Genomic DNA, 21,452 nt, shown 5'->3' with positions numbered 1-21,452 from the left:
AGAGTGGATGCACTGGTGGTCTATCAATGTATACCTGCAGTTCTCTTTGTTTGGGAAAGAGAACCTAGGAAGGGATTGTCTTTGTTGTTGTTGTTTTCATTGTGTGTGCATTTGTTGCTCATATGGAATTTTTATTTTTTTCTCTTACCTCTGGCTACTTTATCTGTATACTCATGGAGTCCACACGGTTTTACACTGGTCTATGCAAGGGGTCAGCTCAGGTGCTATTTCCTACACTGCCTTTATCCAAGCCCATTCTACTCCAATCTAAATAATGACCTCTATACCAAATAACTCTGGTAGTATGAGGGACCATTCAGTTAGATTGATTTCATGGAATGTTAAATCTATGAATGGTCCAGTCAAACGCTCCAAGATTTTTACTCATCTTAAAAACTTGAAGGCTGATATTATGTTCTTACAGGAAACCCATTTAAAAACAGCGGATCAGGTTAGATTACGCAAACCTTGGATCAGTCAGGTGTTTCACTCTGAATTCAATACGAGAGCCAGAGGGGTAGCAATATTGGTGAACAAAAAGATCCAGTTCACACCCTCGAACATTGTTGCTGACCAAAACGGCAGATATATTATTGTGACAGGTACTTTGTACCAGACCCCAGTTCTTTTAGTAAATGTTTATGCCCCCAATTGGGATGATGTCAATTTTATGGACAGGCTATTGTCCTCTCTCCCAAACCTGGATACCCACCATCTTATTTTTGGGGGGGATTTAAACTGTGCCGTGGACCCTGTTCTGGACCGCTCTAGCCCCAAATACTCAACTCCTTCCAAAATGTCCAGTTCTCTGTCGATCTTCATGGGGGAGAATGGGTGTGTGGACCCCTGGAGATTTTTAAACCCACTTTCAAAGTCATTCTCTTTTTTTTCACATGTTCACCACTCTTTCTCCCGTATAGACTATTTTTTTATTGACAGAGCTCTCATGGGCTCTGTCCAATCAGTTGACTATTTGGCTATCGTGATCTCAGATCATGCTCCCTTACAGTTGGATATTTCCTTTAGCCTGAATAGAAAGGAACGCCCTCCCTGGAAACTTGACGCCTTGCTACTCTCCGACAAGGATTTCTGTGTTAAAATCTCTAAATCTATTGATACCTTCATACTTACTAATAAATCCGACGAAATATCTCATTCATTATTCTGGGAGACGTTAAAAGCCGTTCTGCGTGGCGAAATTATTTCTTATACATCTCACAAGAATAGTGATCAGAAAAAACGGTTGCAAGGTCTCACTAACTCTATTCTCAAGCTTGATGCACAATATGCTGCAGACCCTTCTCCAGAGCTGTATAAAAAGAGATTAGATCTACAGTCTGAATTTAATTTATTATCCACCAAAACAGCGGAACGCTTGCTGTCGCACTCCCGTGGTCTGTTATATGAATATGGTGACAAGAATAGTCGACTACTGGCACATCAGCTCAAGCGCCAGGCAGCTTCTCGGTTGATACCTCAGATTAGAAACGGGTTGAACAATCTTGTTTCCGACCCCCAAGATGTAAACAAGGTCTTTGAGACCTTTTACACCACCCTTTATAAATCTGAGCCTCCCTCTGACAGAAGCGGTATGGACAATTTTCTTAATGACTTAAAGTTCCCCACTATTGACCCTGAGTTGGCCAGTGAATTGGACAGGCCTTTGCAAATAGGTGAGATTATAGAGGCTATTAAATCTATGCAAAGTGGCAAGGCGCCGGGCCCAGATGGCTACGGGACAGAGTTTTATAAGACGTTTTGTGACAAACTTGCACCAATTCTATTAGATATGTTTAATGAGTCATTGGAGAATGGATCTCTGCCCCATACACTCACTCAAGCAACCATCTCACTCTTACTTAAAAAGGACAAGGACCCCACAGAGTGCGGATCATTTCATCCAATCTCATTGCTTAACACCGAAAGTAAAGTCATTGCTAAGGTGATAGCCAGACGCCTTGAAGACATTCTTCCTCAGATTATTTCTGAGGATCAGACTGGCTTCATCAGGGGTCGGCACTCATTTTCCAATATTAGAAGGCTCTTAAATGTCATCCATACGTCTAGCTCTTCTCTTCCTCCTGAGGCCATTGTCTCCTTAGATGCAGAGAAGGCCTTCGACCGTATAGAGTGGGAGTATTTATTTACAGTTTTACAGAAATTTGGATTTGGTGACACACTTATTTCATGGATTAGGCTGCTCTACTCCTCCCCTTTGGCCTGTGTCACTACCAACTCTATTCACTCCCCATACTTTCCACTATACAGAGGGACACGCCAGGGATGCCCGTTATCCCCGCTGCTTTTCGCCATGGCAATTGAACCGCTCTCTATAGCGCTCAAGGCCTCACCCCATTTTCAGGGTATCACGCGCTATGGTGTTGAGCATAGGGTGTCCCTTTATGCAGATGATCTTTTGCTCTATGTAACTAACCCGGTGTCTTCCATCCCCCCAGTTGAATCTATCCTACGAGACTTTGGATCATTTTCAGGATACAAACTAAATTTTCAGAAAAGTGAATGTTTCCCAATCAATACTTTTGCCCTAGAAATCAAACAGTCTTCAATTCCTTTTCGTCTGTCGAAGCCAGGCTTTAAATATCTGGGTATTAAGATTACCCGCACATTATCCTCCCTTTTCGAGGCCAACTTTGCCCCACTAGTCACCAACATGAAGTCAGACTTTCAGCGTTGGAGTAGTCTGCCCCTTTCACTCTCAGGAAAAGTACAATGCGTTAAGATGAACATCTTACCCAAGTTTCTGTATGTTTTTCAATGCCTTCCTCTGTTTTTACCCAAGTCTTATTTTCGTGCAGTGGATCAGGCAATCACTACATTTATTTGGGGGGGAAAGGTTCCTAGAATCAGCAAAGCTATTTTACAGAGACCAAGGAATTTTGGTGGTCTCGCGCTCCCTAATTTTATGCACTATTACTGGGCTGCCAACATACAAAAACTTATTTACTGGGTAAAAACCCCCGAGATTAACTGGTGTAGCCTGGAGGCACAATCGTGCCATTCATCCTCCCTTTCTGCACTGGTTTATTCCTCTCTCCCTCTATCTCCCTCCCGCTACTCCTCAAACCCTTTGGTGCTGTCCACATTAAAAATATGGATACATTTCCGCCGTCATTTTAAGTTCTTCTCAGCATCGAGTCTGGGGCCTATTAGCAATAACCACTTATTTACTCCCTCCATTTTGGACTCATCCTTCACTCTCTGGAGCAGATTGGGTATCGATCGTTTCAAAGACCTCTATGATGGTGATATTTTTTCTAGCTTTGACTCTTTATGTCTTAAATTTAATCTGCCACGTTCAAATTTTTTCCGTTACCTTCAGGTCCGTCACTTCGTACGTACAAAGTTTGATTCGTTTCCCAGACCCCCTCAAGAATTATTATGGGAGAGTCTTTTTAGGCTGTCTCCAACTCAGAGGGGGCTTATATCTGAAGTTTATCAAGACACCATGTCTTTGAACAGTGACACAGTCTCCAAATCAAAGTCCAGATGGGAGGAGGAATTGGGAATGGAACTGGCGGGGGACTGGTGGGAGGTGGCATTAGATATGGTGAATTCCTCATCATCCTGTGCTCGACTCAGTTTGATCCAGCTAAAGGTGGTGCACAGAGCCCACCTCAGTAAATCTAAACTGCATGAAATTTACCCTGATTCTGATCCCAAATGTGATCGTTGCGGCAGTCTACAGGCAGACCTCTCCCACATGTTCTGGTCTTGCCCAAAGCTTGGAACATATTGGTCTTCGATTTTCGATGTGTTCTCAAAGTTGTTGAATAATAGCTTACAGCCTTGCCCGTTACTGGCCATTTTTGGGGTGTCAGCAGAGCCCCTCCCTTGCAATTCTAATGAGGTTGACATGATTGCTTTTGCAACACTTCTAGCCAGGCGAAGAATACTCTTAGCTTGGAAATCGCCTACACCCCCCCATTCTCCGCCTGGCTGAAAGATGTGATGTCATTTTTGCACCTAGAAAAGATAAAATTTACACTTAGAGGGTCTAGCGAGCGCTTTCTAAAAAAGTGGCAACCCTTTGTTTCCTATTTTAATGGCCTATCTGCTCTTCCTCCTGACTGATTGCCTGTGTTTCTACATGTTACCTGCCTGTAGCTGATCCCTGATCAATGTACTCCTTACCTCCGTGGCCGAATATAAATAAGTTGAAACAGAGGTTGTTTTTTTTTTTTTTGGTTTTTTTTTTTTGTTTGTTTGTTTGTTTTTACTCCTCCACTTTTTTCTTGGCCATCTACTTATTCACTTCATTGTCGGTATTATCGTATCAGTTTTCATCTGTTATCACTGTTTTCCTTTTCCATATATATATATATTTTTTTACTGTATTATTATTTTTTGTTATGTGTGTTGTTGTTGTTGTGCAGTGGTTGGGTGGTGTGGTAGGGTGGGTGGGGTATTGTGAAAAATGGTGACCTGTAAATCTGGCATTGTGTCTGTTGTTTGCCTATGCTTTTCACCAATAAAAACTATTCTATAAAAAAAAAAAAACTATTTTTCCTATACTTAATAAATATACTTTTTTGTACTTCCCTAGGTGGCATAGTCGGTAATTCAAGGTATCAAAGCCCCCAGTAAGCCTGGTCACACTTGCCTAAACTTAACCATTAGCCAACCTTTGGAATGTAATTCAATTTGTGGCGGAGGAATGTGTTTCAATTTGTGGCAGGGAATGTAATTCAATTCATGGTGGAGAAACTTAATTTAATATAATACGTGTCCACAGCATGTAAATCTGCGTTTCAGAGGTCGTGTTCATTTCACGATCATGTGCTTTTCCAGCTTGGAGCGAAGCTTCAGGTCAGCATTTCTAGATCCTGCCACAAAGAAGAGCACTGTCGCCACTTGATGCAGGTAGTTCATGATGGACAGGAACATGGCATTTTTGGACCTGTCACTCACTGAACGCCTTCACCAATTCAGCTTTAGTTGGGGCTTCAAGAAGTGCGACATTAGCTTGCTTTTCGGATTCATCCCTCCTGGATATGTTTCCATTGGAGCAGGCTGTTTCTACTCTCTTTATGGCTTCCCAGCAAACATCTTTAAGCTGTGCGTTATCCTTGAAGAATTCATCTACATATAAATATGCATTTGCAAGAGCAGGCCTGACTTCCATAACCTATTTAATCGTCTGTACCTTCTTCTAGTTAGCACCATTGGATTCCTTGACCCTGAAAATGTAGCCTGCAGAATCTTGACTCTAGCTCATCTAGAAGCTGAGATACTGGGAAATTCACATTTTTAATTCAAGATGGCTGTCATATTGACATCTGGGAAAATGACATCTGTTTTCTAATTTGTTGCTATATGTAGTTTCCAGACCCAAAATTATACCCAGTCTTGCAAGATCCTCTTTTCTCCTATAAGAGATGTGAAAACATTAAAGATCAAGTGGTGCGTTCAGACATGTATACCCCTCCTAAGCCTTATTTTCAACCTAAAACATGCTGCTATCGGTGCCAAACTTGCACCCATTGCAAAGGGAAACAGCCTCACACACCCATGGACGGGTAAGAGATTTTTCATTCGAGACAGAATCACTTGTACCACCATGTACATAATTTGTTTGTGGAATGGGTTACACAAGACCACTTAAAATAAGACTAGGTGAACATAAGAGCGCCATCAGGCGGAATGATGTCACATCCCCTGTAGCAAGGCATTTTCAAAAAGAGCACCACTCAATGGCCAGTTTAAAATGCATGGGCATTGAGGAGATGACTCTAAGCCATAGAGGAGGGGATCTAGAATCAACAAAGCAATCAATTATGGTAATGACTACGGCTGATGTCATTATAAATACACCTGTGTTTGTGATTTTAATTGGCAAGCTGAGGAAGACTTGACAGTCGAACGTGCCAATGATCTCCGAGCTCTCAAGTGGGGACTTTAGTTGGTTCATAGAGGAATTTGCACACAGTGAATGAACAAAGGATATGGCTGTTCTCTGAAAATGAAATTTCTGATCATTAGGGTAAGTTCAAATTTCCTCCGATAGCAAGCTGGCTACATAGCATATCAAGCAAGTCTTACGCATCAGTACAGTGATGTTGTAGAGAACATGCACCGGCACTTGTGTCTCTGACAGCTGTCCTACTTCAGTTGCAGTCAATTTTTTCTTTATTCACTCCTCCCCATTTTTACATTAACTATTGTAAATTAGCAACCGTCCAGTCCTAAAAGGGAACATTTAATGAATTTTATTGTGACAGTTAAAACATTTTTTTTTTTTCTTTTTATGGATGATTGTATTGCCATATTATTAACTGTGATTACAGGTGGCACTACCTTTGGAGGGGGAGGACTTTGCAGTCTCCAAGTTCACAGCTGGGACAACATTAAAAGACTATTGTGCTCAGCTGAGGACTTTTGTCCAGGCTGCCCTGAACTGCAAGAGAAGATGGAAGACCTGAAGAAAAGGCAGAAACTACATATTTGATATTTCATCTCAACATACTGTATATTACATTCAATGAAGTTCTTGTATGTTCAATTAAGTCTGTTACTGTGTTTAAGTTCCATATTTTTGTGTATGTTATATTGTTACAGAAATGTCCCCAAACAGCTGGTCTAGGGTCTCCTCTCCTAACATTGATTACCAAAGTAGTTAGATGTGATTTTCTGTTAAACTGTGGGGCAACCTTGTACTTACTCCATAACTACAGTGAACAAGAGGGGAACAAGCACTGCTGTATTTTACAGCCCGCACACTTTGGACTTACTGCATAACTACAGGGAACAAGCACCAATAACACTACTTTTGCCCCCCCTAATTACGTTACTGTACCTTGTAATTGTCCTATTTTTAAGTACGAAAATAGTTACACCATAGCAACCTTATAAATCTCTCATAATTACAAAATTGTTACCCCTTAATTTTCCTGGACTTATTGTTTTGTTACCCTGTAACTACAGCATTGTTATTTTATTAGTACCCCTTTCTTTAAGTGTTGTCTTATTATAAAAAAAAAACTCCAGACATATTAATAGCATAGTGTTTTAATAGCAATGTTCAGTGAAATATAATAAATGTAAAACAGTCAGTCACATCAAGGAGCGTAAATAGGTAAGTACAAAAACACAATGCTCAAACTGAATGATGAGATTTGATAACAATGATAAAATGCAGTTCAACAAAAACTTTTTTTAAAAGTTGGTTAACAAGGGCGGCTCCACTGGTAGAGTGCGTACCATTAAGGCTAAGTCCTAATCGCAGCGGTGCGGGTTTGAATCCGACAGCTGCCCTCTGCTGCACGTCATCCCCTCTTTCCTGTCTCTCTCTACTGTGACTGTGTCTAATAAAGCAGAAATGCCAAAAAAAAAAAAAAAAGTGTGATAGTTTATTCTGATGCTTGGAAAGATTTCCTTTACCATCACATATAATAATGGCCAGTTTGACAGAACGTCATAGACTTCCCCTCAATCACTAGTTCTCTATAGTGTAAACTGTGTTTTTACCAAAATGGTTCTTCAAATATTATTTTAAACTGTAAAGCATTCTCAGTCAATAGATAAATATTCCAAGTTTCACCATTTTCTATATATCACAAAAGCCAGCAAAAAGGTATCATGGATTCTTCCATGTGCAGGTTGCTAAAATTGACCGACAGGATTGAAAATAATATGAACAATACCGCTCTGAATTGTTGGACTGAATAACAACACTGCTGGATATGTTAACAGATTCCACCGTAGAGTCAAGGTGCCTACAATGACTATCAGGATATACTGAATACATTTCTATGCAGGTTGCAATTAGATCATTTGCTCAACCTGACTGAGTAGTAGTCATGCTGCGTTGGATTAACTAGAATGACATTTACAATCACACTGAAGTTTCAGTTGAATTGGATTCAGTTGCTCGAATCAGGTCGAAATGTCAGATCATGTGGAAAAAGAGTAAATTAGGAAAGGCAAATCAAACCATGCCAAAGGTAATTAAACTAAGATGAATTTTAAATTTCCATTCAGACCAGCAGCAGTATCAAAACAAACTACAACATGGACAACGTGGCTAATATTTAGTACGGCATGGTAGCAGTTGTGACTGAGTGGTACTTGATTAATTCAGTCTACTATGTACACTATGACTACATAATATGGAGTTGATAGTGAAGACAGACACTGTGCAGGTGACTGTTTTGATTAATACTTAATATGGCAATATGGGAACATTATCTTTCTAAGTCACATCAACAAAGAATATTAACTGGGTATATGTAGTTGCTTATGGAAAGGTGGGCGACAAGATTGAAATGCCTGCAGCGTCAAACTTTGACAATAAACCTGGTGCACAAAGATGGCAGCCGAATGATTTGATGCCATTTTCATACACAACCCAGAGATCAAGGCATCCTAAAGTTAGCATCTCTTCTTGCCAGTTTGATAGAGGAAGGAGTGAAGAAAAAGCTTGGAATGCACTGCATTGCATTGTGGGATGGAACAAGAAGGCCTAACGGTACACTTTCAGGTGGCCACCATCTTTATTTCCCTGGTCAATTTGATTGATTGCATCAGTCTGTTAACAGTGCGTATGTAATCTTAAAATTCATTTTGACAGGTAAATTATCATTCGCCACTAATCATGCACACAATAATGTCACCTAAAGCAAAGAATACTTCAAGTGAATCGTTAGCTATTTAAAGGTGCTACATGTGTAATTGTATATCAATATCAATAAATCATTACCACATTAATTTTGAGACATAAGTATAATTGCAATAAACAAATGAGACCATCACTGAGAAGATTGGTAGAGATTAACACTACCGGCCTCTACACTACATTTTACATTGTGTGCACCGGGTTGGATTTGGCGGGAAAATTTGCTGGATTGCTTTACGGCACAAAACAGGAAGAGGGCGCTGTTCTTCCGGAGCAAATGTTGCTAATTTTATTGTGTTATCCTGACCCTTTTCTTTTAATTCATGTATATCTTCTGCCTGAAGATTTGTACACGTCATTAATTTTAATTTGTCAAATATATACAATCAATCAAAGACGCCACGGAGGAAGGGATAGGAATCAACGGGGTCTATGGGAATCGTCTCCACCATGGTCACATTTGTTTACAGTATTTAAAACGAGGTTGCACTATTAATTTGACAGTGATATGTTGAATGATACATATAGCACCTTTAATGATGCGTCCTATGCACCCCACATACTGTAAATCTCACTGGGAAAAAATGTGATAAAGGTTTTCCAGGATTGCCCTTTGGTTTTCATAGCCATGTGGTACAGGAGCCTCTATGAGGGTGATAAGAACTAAATTGTGTCCAGGAGAATCGTCTTTAAACATAGAACCAGCATCATACTGGTGCAGGGACTTCATACTTTAAAACAATATCAAAACAATAGAGTAGGATGGTGTTAGGCTTGTCCTAGTGAGTATCCATCAAATGAGCACAAGATATTGCAGATATGAATTGTGTCTGTGTTTTCAGCCTAAACAAGCCGGGATGAGGATGCAACAAGACTTTCTTTAACCTGAATTCTGGGACATTGTTGCTCTTGTTGAAAAAAGAAATGAATTGATTCAGACAGAAAATATAATTCAATGGAAAAACCTGTAAATACTAGACCTGTCTAGCCCTCATCCCGCCTGAGTAGGGTAACCACGTCTGCCATGTCAGGATATTAGGAATATTACTATGGGGTTGGGGAAATTACTGCCATAAAAAACTCTGAAAATTGGTTCCAATGTTCACTTTTTCATTTTTGTGGGTAAGCATTAATGCTAGTGTGGGTAATCTGAAAAACATGTTGATTTGTCCTGAATCTGCCACACTCTACTGAGATTCTTTCAAAAAGGTTGTATCAGTATATGGCAGCACACCTCTGCTGCTCTGGGGACACTTTGTCTGGAACAAACTACCAGGCTTACGCCAAATAAGGGGTGAATTAATGATGTTCAATTCTAGAATATCTTGAAGGTTTGAGTAGGCCTAGTTTTGAGCCATACAAATCATACTGAGCATACTTAGGCTCACACTGACAAACACACACCAACAATAGCCTAGCTTTGTCCTGAGTTATTTTATTTGGAAGAGGTTATAGTGGTCACATGATGGCCATAGAAATATCTTGTATAGCCTTAGGCCTCGATAATGATCAAAATCTGTGGATAGGGAATCGGCATGTATTTGCTTGTAAATCTGAATGTTAAATGTCCTATTTAGGCCACATTTTAGGTTTGAGAAATGAGTAAGAACCAGCAAATTTGGATGAGTGCCACAAATGAAACCACTGGCCAACAACAAACAATAGATTTTGGGTTAATTCATTTATTTATTATTATTATTTTTGTTAATTTTGATTGTAACAATTTTAACTCCATTGGCTAGACTTGCAGCCTTTGTAGTTTTTAACTCATTTGTTTCAACAACAATTTAAAGTATGGGGACAGAAAGCAATTCAGATACTTATTAGGTGTTTGGTGATCATCACCTTTTGGCCAGAACCATTCCAAAATTTTACGTTTCATTTTAAGTCATTTTTAGAAACGAACAGGGATCTCCCGCGTTTAATTGGGGTAAAAAAAAAAAAAAAATTATAAAGAAAAAAAAAATCTTGAAACCTAGGCCATTTAAAGGCTATCAGGACAATACTTGCAGGCAAAGAATGGATAAAAATTTGTTGGAAATCCCCGCACCCCGACAGTCAACTCCGTTATAGCCCTACTTCTGACTATTCATCCACAGCCGTAGAAATAGAGAAGATGGGTTAATTCTGTATATCAGTAGGTAATTTCACCTCAGGCACTCTAATGATAAGCCTCTCCCTGGTAAATCCTCTCAAGAAGCTCTGTCTTAAATAACCTTTAATCATGTAACAGTCATTGGTTAACAAGTCTACATTTCCTTTGTGTTTAGCTCGAGGAAAAATAGAAGTGTGTAAGAGTGATTTTACATGGAAATGTACACAAGGCTACCTTACATACAATATTGTAGGGTCTAATGCTAACTGCTAATTGGTGCCATAGTGGTTGACAACATAAAGGTGTGCTGTAGTTTATAGAGATGCTAGGTCTGTATACGTTAGATGTCTAACAGTGCAATCAAGTGCAGGAAAGAAACCCTTTTTTCTGCAATAGAGGCATTAGTAACACATCCATTACCAGTTTTAAGAGGAACACACACACACACACGTACATACTCTCGCGCATCCACACCAAAGTACAGTACGCACAACATTGTCAATAAATAAGTTCACCAGTTATTGCTAATTTTGACATACTTCACATGTTTGTACCTAAACAACCCTCTTACAGTGTAAATACTAACTTAAGCATTTTCTTCACAAAATCTATGTGTATAGGGTATACTTTAGTTTGGGTCTCAGAGACCCACTTGTAACCCCCCACTTAATAAAATAACAAGATTATCGGCCCGTTGAGTGTCTCGTTAAAGAACTGCCTATAATCTGAGTTGAGAGAAACACACAGCTGGAAATAGCACCCAAATCCCCGGCAGGGTAGATGGCGCCTGAAAGGCCTTCCGGTGTGCTTTCATGTCTTGTTTCTGGTGAACATCCGTTCTCCGCGCAGGGTGAGGTGCTGCAGCTGGTACTGCAGGACCTCTGTGTCTGCCGACTCCTTGATACTCATTTTGTCTAGATTGAGGTAGTCCAGAGACTTGGACTGGGCTCTCTTCCCTTTAAGCAGGCAGAGGGGTAAAGGCCCGTGCAGGCCCCTTCCAGGCTCCCCGTGGGCCAGGGACCTGAGGAAGGTGTCACTTGAGCTGGGCATACGCCTCCGTCTCCGCCCGTTGGCAGCAGGAATGTCGTAGGGCTGGTAGTAACGGCTTTTGGCTTTGAAGATTCGTGACGCCCGGTGGATGCCCAAGTCCAACGGTTTGGGGACAGTGCTTGGGACGGAGCTGGGCAACGCCTCCGATACAGGGCTCTTCTCCGGAGTGCTGGCCGACCACTTCTGGGCTAATTTGAGCAGCTCTTCGCCGGTGGTGAAGCCCACCAGGTAGTTAGAGTCCATGTGGAGGATCTGGTATCCTGCAACAGTACTTTTGATGGGCGAACAAGGGGTGCTGGCACAGCGGGGTCTGTCTGCTTCCGGTTTCAACGTGGCTTTGACCTCAGCAGCAGGTAGAATGGAGATGGGAGCCCTTGACACTCCACTGATATCCATTTCCATCTTTACAGACATAGCCTGACTGAAGAAAGGCAGAGATAAAAAAAACAAAACAAACATCACTCAATCGCTGTTGTATAACAGATTGTGGTATCATTTTACCAGTGTTGCAAAAATCACATTGGTTTACTCTTTAAAGCAGTGGTTTTCAACCGTGTGGTACTGAGGTTCCAACAGTCAGTCTGCAGGCTTTCATTCCAAGCAATCATACAGCAGCTGATTTCACTGATTAGTTCCTCCTCTCTGGTTGAAGGTGTGTTGATCAGAGAAATGAGCTGCTGCAGTGTTTGGATGGAATGAAAACCTGCAGACTCTTGGAAGATGATGACTCCTTGATGCACAGTTGAGAACCACTCTTTTACAGGGTCCTACAGTATATGTTGCACTTTGACCTTTGTTTCATCTCATGAGCTTAAGTAAATTCTCCAGGCTTGTGGACTAGAGTATATCTGAAAGTGTTTTGTTCTTCAACAATTGGGGTAAAAGGACATCTAATCTCCCTAAAGGCTTTCGAATTGACTACTAAATCCATAAATAATACTAAAGCTATTGCTGAAAGCTTTGTGAACCACTTGGCACTATTGGTGCACTCCATTGGAAGTCGGAGGTCAGAAGTTCCGAGTTGGAACTACCGACCTCCGATCTAAATGCGTTCCAGTGCGTCTTCTCGGGAAAACATGGACGCAACAGCCTTTACCCATTAACGTTAACGGTAGCTATCTGACAGCTCTAGTTATGTTAGCAGGCGAGTTCATACAGCAAAGACTTCTACCAAGTAACGAAGCACAAGTCAACTGAATTACGTTACACATGGAAACTACAAACTTTTCCGTGCTGGAAGTCGTTTTTCTCAGAGTTCCGAGTACAATGGAATGCAGCTCAAACACTCGATTAAAATGGACATATGGTCGTATGATCTGGGGTGAGCCAAGCATGGGATTCAAAGCTGTTGCAAAGCAAAAATCATTTTGTGTCAATGAGATCAAGACAAAAACCCCAGAAGGCCAACCACAAACAACAAATTCCTAATGACGGGGAGATTTAGGGTTTAGCTGCCTTTTCTGCTTTCTAGGAATGAGAGAGATGATTGGCATTCCCATGGACATCGCTAGAATAACCTGCATTTGATTTGCCAAACCTTGTAAAATATAGAGCAGACCGACGGTCACCACTCGCTTTGCGAGTCCTTTGCGAGAGGAAGTAGGCTATTCAGTAAGATCCCGCACGTAATTCTGATTATTCGGAATTAGTTTACTTATAAACAGCCAACTTACTAAGAAAATTTTGGTTTTAACCAGGCTCGGGCCCATAAATGCAGCCAATGGGACGGGCCCGTGCCGGGCTCAGACAGAACGTACATGGGCTTGTTTTTTTGGGCCCAATCTAAGGTCTGATTCTGTGCGTAGACCACCGGAAAGCAACATGTCAGTGGCGTGCTTTGTTAGCACGGATGTAATAACAACAGAAGTAGTACTGTTTACATTCTCTGAAACACATGTTCTAGATTATTATTCGCTACGATTTCTGGTAATCTTTATAATTTGGGGATAAGATGTGATACAAATTTACATGTTTGCGAACCTCCTTAATCTTTCTTCAATCTGCTCTCGCACTAGTATAAAAATCACACTCGCAGAAAAAAGGAGGTTAACGCACACATCTATAAATGTTATTATATTTAACTCTGATGAGACCTAATAGGCTACTATAGTGCGCTGAAAAGATTAAGACTCAAAATAAAATGGCACCCAAATTCCCTCTTTGCTATTACCCTCCTCTTTGCCACATTGCTACATCACACTCACTACAGCTGACTCATAAAAGTCTGTATATGCATGGTGTACAGCGTGGAGGTATGCACATTCTCATGGCATTCTCCTATCAAGTATCTCTCTCTCTCTGTCACAGATAGATAGCGGTCAAACAACATTAATTTTGTACATAAAAAAATGTTGATGTTTTTTTTAAACTTAGGAGTATAAAGCAACCTTAAAAGACTTTAATGCCTGAACAAAGAGCAGATACTGAGCTGGAGCGTTTCCTGCAGCGCACTCTGACTAAAGACACCCCCCCTAGCTCTTCATGGAGAGGGAGAAGGCACATGTAGAGGTGTAACATCACATCAGGGTGAGTAAAGCAACATTATTAGCAAACTCCATAATGTCAGTTTAACATTTCTGAGTCCAAAACCTTGATAGATGTTAGCAAGAGAAAATAGCCTCGAATTATTCAAATTGCCAGGATTTTACACTGCTCTTTTCATTAAGGCTAGTATCTGGCTTACATCAAGCGCAACAATGCTACACCGGAGCTTGCCTAACATTAAAGGATAAGTTCGCCGATTTTTACATACAAAGAAGAGATACAACGCATTGTATCTCGCGCTTCAGCCTCGGGATCGGTGCTCTCAGAACAGGACAACTCAGCAGGTGAAAGTCTCTGGCTATCAACCCAAAAAAGGCACTGGGGTACACAGGCTGATGGATGGACTTGATGTCCTTTAATGAGAGCTCGATACAAGTTGGCTGCCCCAAGTCAGTGCCAGCTTGACTAGCAAATTCATGCAGCAAGCCCTGACTTGGTGAAATGAGAGAGAGAGACAGACAGACAGACCACAATAAAACATCCACCCATGTGGGGTGATATGGTCACTTGTGATTGGTGGAAATTACCCGTGCTCTAGTCATGAGCCTGTCAAAACGCCTTTAGCGTGTTAAAGCAACACATACCAACTAGGGATGCACATTTTCAAAAACAGTCTTGATCAATTTGCACTGCTAGTTAAACACGTGCGCCACTACACACACTTCGAATCGAAGCATTATCCAGACAAACAACATAAGTCACACTGACAAGCATATTGAAGCTGAATGGAGGCTATAATCATAAAGAACAAAATAAGAATATTATGTAGGCTGAGGCTACAGTATTAGTAGGCGATGCAGTTATGGCTCGTAAAATCCTGCCGCATTTTCATTTGGGATTCTCATATTCCACTATTAATCCGACTGAAATAACGTTTCCAAACTCCAAATGAAATTTAAAAAAAACTATTGTTGACCAAATCGTCTGGGGTTAACTGTTTTAGTGCTGTTGCCTGAACATTTCATTTATACAGATCAGCATGATCGGAGAAGACGCTCTGATGGGACAGAGGTCCCACAGAAGACGCTCTGACGGGACAGAGGTCCCGGGGTGCAGAGGCACCGCTGCGTTAGTGCTGTCAGACCAGGAATCCTACCTGGTTGGCTTTCCACCAGTCCAGTGGATTCGTATCAAGTGGTGGAGGCATTTCTTGCAAGTAGCTCTTCACTTTGGTTTAATGGTCATTTGCGCAGTTGGACTAACCGGCTGCGATGACGCAATTCAAACAGCCGCTAACGGTTAAGGTTAATCGACGTGATACATAACAAACAATAAATCGATCATTGATTTTTGATGGACATTCCTAATACCAACCCACGATCAGGAAATATCAGCAGGGCTAGAATAGAATATTGCTTACAGACTGATTTTGACTGGACATTCAAGCGTCTGGTCGACCCTTCTGACCACACCCATACAATGCATCTGAAAACTGGACAGTCCGGTCTAAAACCGGGCATCTGGCATCCCTACTTCCATGGCTGAAAATACATGCACATTAGTGTCTTTCCTTGGCCCCGCCTGGCCCACATGAGCAAGCCTAATCGTGAGCCTGTTCATGGCTAGTTCATGGCTAACTAGTTTGCTCTTCTGGGACATCATCGTTTGAGTAATGGCCCAACTGATCCAGGCTAAGTGACCCTATAATTTATACAAGAACAATGGAACATGGTAACTGTGCCTGCTGCAACAATACAACAAATACGAAATCGTTCAATCATCCTCACACTGGGAGGAAAATTCCTATTTGGGAATTTATAAACTGTAAGTCTACTCATGTGGTTTACATGTTATTATGTCCCTGTGGTCTAGCATACGTTGGACAAACCAAACGGCCCCTTAAACAACGAATATCGGAGCACAAAACTGCAATCCGTACAGGCAATATGGATTATGCAATTGCAAAACATTATGCTGAAGCAAATCATGGTTCACCCTCTTCATTAAAATTCGGTGGGATTGAGAAAGTCATGATGCCCACAAGAGGAGGTGATGTTCTGAAGAGACTGGCCCAGAGAGAAATGTTCTGCATATACACACTCAATACTATGACACCAAATGGACTTAATGATGACTACAGCTTAAAATGCTTTTTAAGTTAAGACTGTTTAATCTATGTCCCTTTGTTGCCATCTAGTGTATGGTCTTAATAGTGATGGCCAGAAACAGTGTTTTGTGAAGCTTCACATTGTGATTGGTCCTTGTATCTAGAACCATAGGATAAGAAAAGCGATTGGTTCCTAAATAATTGGGTCCAACTCCCAGCTGTGTATTAACTCTGCCCTTATATTACCAAATTGAACCTGTATAGCTCAAACGCTCTGAAGAAGGCTCTGTGTCAAAAGCGTTTTTCTATTGTGATGTGAGCCAAATAAACAAGTAAAATGTTAGTATTTTGTCCTCCTTGACTTGGAAATTTGAGATGTGCTACCTTTTTTTTATAGTTTTTGGAACATACCCTGAAGAAGGCATACTGCCGAAACATGTCGGTGGTGTAAAATAAATATTTTCATATGGAGAGAAGTGTGCAACCTTCATGTAATTACTTATTCCGTTTACAGGCTGACCACAGCTCACAGGGACGGGAGGGAGGGATGGGGGGGTTCTGCCAGAGATTTATGTAGGAGGAGAGAAATTCAACCAGTCGCCAATATGGTTGAGAGATTACTAAATGCCCCTTTAATTTTTTTCTGTCGCCTACAACTGTTGTTGATTCCTGCTTGTCATTTAAAGTCCAATTTGAGATCTTTCACCATGAGTTTGGCTGTTGTTGTGATGCTGCTGTGTCATTTTCAGCTGCTTCAGGATATTTGAAGTTGTATTATTTGCAGTGGAAGGACCTTTTGTGCCCACACACAATTTACAGTCGATAACAATGTTCCTGTTAACATTTGGCTTGATAAAAATCACAGGAATACTTCCACCCAGCTTGCCTGCCATTTTGCATCTAGGCTAGCTCATATCATCCTATGCTTGGGTAGCATCAGCTAAACGCTTAAAATGTAGACCTAAATCAAAAGATATAATTCATCTTCATTTTGATATTGAAGGGATAACAAAACAAATTTTCTTTTTGATTGGCAACTGCAGTATTAGTACCGATATTACAATAGTGATTACAATACTCAATACTGAATAAAGTAGACTAATATTAATGTAATGCATTATTAATGTGTTACCACCCAATATGGGTGGGAGAGTATAAGCCTACATGACAAAAAAAAAAAACATGAAATTTGTGCACAATATTTTTTTTCATTATTCTACCTCAGTGAAGTGCAGCTTAAAGGAATAGTTCACCCAAAAATGAACATTCTGTCCTCATCTCCTCACCCTCATGCCAGTTGAAACACAGGTGAAGTTTGTTCATATAACACACAGGGAGGCTGCCAGCACAACTCCATAGCAGCCTTCTCCAAAACAACTGAAGTCAGTGGGGACCAGTTCTTCAGAGTTCCAAAAAGACCTACAGTATATTTACACCATCATTTAGTGCAAATCTTAACTACAGCTGATTGATTTGCAACAAATAATGGTGTATAGGTCTTTCTATTCACAGTGTGATTGTTTGGCTGTTTTTGTTTTGAAACTCTTAAGGACAGAGGCCTGTACTACAAAGCAGGATTTGGGGTTAGTGAGGTAACTTCAGGTTTAACCCTGGGTTTTTAGGGTTACGACGGTGGTTCACTTTTAACCGGGGTAGATCACCATGGCAACCTGCTCCGGAGCAGGTTAAGTTCAGGGTATCGGATCAAAAACGTATGAAAGGCCCGCCTTCTGACCAATCAGCTCTCTGGAAACAGGGAGTCACCATTCCTACTGGATCCCGATATGGACAAATATACAAATGGAAATCACAATAAAAAACTGAAAACTGTTAGGCTATTTTTGAATTAACAGACAGTAAGAAGTGCTGTTGGCAGGGCGACGTGTTTACAGACCAGTAGAATCACGCTGTTTTCCATGATAACTTATTATATCGGAGATATAGCAGGTAGGCTATATATATATATAGGGTTACATATGACCATATTATTAATGGAAGTTACCGTTGCATATATTAATTGTGCTGACTTTATTTAATTGGATTCCTGACAGTGTTTGGTTCAATGTAAGCTATTTCATATTCCATTACCGCAGCCCCGAAGAACATGAGGCCGACTTTATGAATAGAAAATCTTTTTACAGCCTCAGTGTGTCCACAAACTATTTTATCAATGAAAAATATTCCCACTGTGTCCTGATGACAGACAGTTCCTCCAGTCATCCTCTCTAGCCTTGGAAGCAGAAACAACTTTTACTTTTCGCGGTTATGTTTTGTAATGCTGACAGTTATTCATTATAAGAATTTGTTCTTCTTGAGAGAAGAACCCAATGTTAGTTGCTATCCATTTCTTTCCGATTTAAAATGTCAGCAGGAAATATTAGGGCTTATATCATCCTATAATTAGGTCTATTCTCTATGGCTTTTATTGTTTGATTAGCCTATTTTATTATTTTCGCCTATTTTTTTACTATTATTTTATAGTTTTGCGCTTATGGGCCTATTCTATGTCCTTTTCCCCGCTGAATCATATTACTTCAATAGTTTCATCTTATCTTATCCGAATTGTCTGATCTAGATCTGTCCATGTTGCATGTGATTGGGTATTTGTTACAAACCCCGCCTCTTTCATGTGAACATGCTCATAGCTGGATAGGTAAATCCTGGGTTGACAGAGCCAGCTGATAACCAGCTACGTGAGACCGGTTATCCAGGATTGCCAATGTTAGGTTTAGTGAAGCCGGCTAACTCAAAGATACCCTGACTTTGTTGAACTTGCTTCGTAGTATAGGCCCCAGTTCCCCATTGACTTCAGTTGTTTTGGAGAAGGCTGCTACCAAGTTGTGCTGGCAGCCTCCCTGTGTGTTATATGGACTAACAGATTTCACCTGTGTTTCATTTGGCATGAGGGGGAGTCGATGATGACAGAGTTTTTTTTCAATTTTTGGGTGAACTATTCCTTCCGGGACGAAATGCTGATCTCACGATACGATTCTATACGCGAGATGAGGTTCGCGATTCAATACAACCAAGATACCATGTAACCAATAAGAGAAGAGCTTGTGAAATAGTGATGGTCAAGCCGTCTAATTTGTGATTACTACAGCAGAATAAAATGGAGCTAATATCACCACTCATTTTCCTGCCCCAAAATACTTGCCTTTTTATATTGCGATATTGAATTTCGATGTATCGTCCCATCCCTATTAATTATCAGTTAAGCTTATATTAGGCACATTGGTAGGTATTGGTATTGCTGTCCCATACATAAATATTGTATAAATAACTAATGTCACCTCATAAGCTAACAACCAATCAACACATTTCTAAAATATGCATTGTATAGTTTAGTGATTCTCAACCTTTTTCATATCAAGGACCCCTAATTTAGTCCACATTAGGGCCACGGACCCCCTATTGATGAGACTTTGTCTCTCAAACCCAAATCTGAGAATATTTTTATTGTTAGATATGATTTTGTCCAGAATTCCATGACTATCTGTATTGTAGGTAGCGAGATAACAATGAAACTATGATCAAAATAGTCATTCTTCTACACATTGAGAACCACTGCTATAGGTAATCCCCTCCCGTCTCCCCTCCCTCCCAACACACACACACACACACACACACCCATAGTATATATATTTGGGGTGGGGGGCATGTTTTGGTGGTGGAGGGTTCTACTTAAACTATAACAAATACTACAACTATAATGAATAATACATATACATATTCCCTCCCTCATGCCCGGGTGTCCCTTCTTTGATAGATAGGAAGGTGGTACACTGTGGCCCCACCCTCCTAAACATTTAACTAGCAATTGTCCAAATAGATAGCGGAAGAGATGGATAGACTGCACTGGCTGGAAAAAAAAGTGTGGCCTATTTTTTTTTTTATTGAATTCCGGCTAATGAGCAAGCAGATTTGGGTTTATAGCCTACACATGGCGTGGTATTGATGGCATTGACAAGAAGCCCACTCTGTCTCAAAGCACATCCAGAAACAAGCGCACCCCATTCAGTCAAAGCCCTTCATCAAAGCTCCGGTCAAATTTACTCCATCATAAATCATAAATGGCGCAGAAAATTGATCATATCCACAAATAACGTACAATCACAGACTCCCTGACTAAAACAGAGAGCAATGCCCGTAGAAAATCCTCCCATTCAATATCACGAGGGATGCGCCATTCAGTCATTGCCATCACAGAAATAGGCTACTCCACAATAAGACACGTAACATAATAGCCAACACGAGATATAATATGCGTACGTGTTTGAAGTTGTATGAAAAAAAAAAATGTAAATATTTTTTTAATAATATGTAAATATGTTAGGCTGTGTAAAAGACGGCTGTCGTAAAAAACAAAAACAAAAAGAGGAAAAAAAAAAAAAAAAAAGAAGAAAAAAAAAACATGACAGGCCGGTTTCATCCTGTTTTTCCGTGCTGGTTGGGAAGCCCAGCACCACTGCATGGAAACGACAACAATTAACGTCTTAGGACCATATATTGTCTTTAATAGTCTATGTTACCAACACGAAACATATGAAGCATTTTGTAATTTAAAACACTGATTCCTATCATCCTTATTAGATAGAGGCCATAGGACGCATTTGACCATTCTCCATGATGGTGGCAAATTTACGGTTGGTGTCCCTGTACCGTTTAATCCTCGGTGAAATATCTCATGGTTAATAATCTCACGGTTGGCGAGGAACTATACAACGGTGACTGCATAAATACACCGACGAATAACAAACCTGTTCGACTGCAGAGAATCAGATGTTCACTCCTCTCCTCGTCTGTCCGACCGCTGTCAAACCTGCAGGAATAAAAAAATGAAACCTCCGGTCCACGTTTTTCAAAATAAAAGCCCTCGCGACTCCTATCTTCAGAACATCAACCTTTCAGGAACCAAGAAAAAACAGCCTTCTTTTTAGCTTGACTGCCATGCATTTTTTTTTTTAATTATCCAGTTCATAAGGCCAGAGGTCGTGGGATTCTTTGAAGCTGAAAAATGAAAATCACCAAAATTGGAGTTGGGAAGTTTTCACATGGCAGCAGCAATATTGCCAGGTTAAGGA

General features: G+C 40.6%; 1 protein-coding gene across 1 annotated transcript; it reads right to left on the bottom strand.

Moving 5' to 3' along the window:
* Positions 1–9,689: 9,689 nt before the first annotated feature.
* macir (macrophage immunometabolism regulator) lies at positions 9,690–21,184 on the bottom strand. The gene is made up of 2 exons (XM_071515494.1): positions 21,129–21,184; positions 9,690–12,198 (listed from the first exon to the last, which is right to left on the bottom strand). Exon 2 carries the CDS (start codon positions 12,189–12,191, stop codon positions 11,538–11,540), a length of 654 nt encoding a protein of 217 aa, XP_071371595.1. The 5' UTR covers positions 12,192–12,198; positions 21,129–21,184; the 3' UTR covers positions 9,690–11,537.
* Positions 21,185–21,452: the final 268 nt, after the last annotated feature.

Source organism: Centroberyx affinis, unplaced genomic scaffold (genome assembly GCF_046629955.1).
Source record: "Centroberyx affinis isolate AG114_WGS23_722 - 3 ecotype Tasmania unplaced genomic scaffold, CSIRO-AGI_Caff_v1 ptg000355l_1, whole genome shotgun sequence".
NCBI lineage: Eukaryota > Metazoa > Chordata > Actinopteri > Beryciformes > Berycidae > Centroberyx > Centroberyx affinis.
The sequence above is the reverse complement of the archived record's forward strand: the minus strand, read 5'-3'. Positions and strand labels throughout refer to the sequence as shown.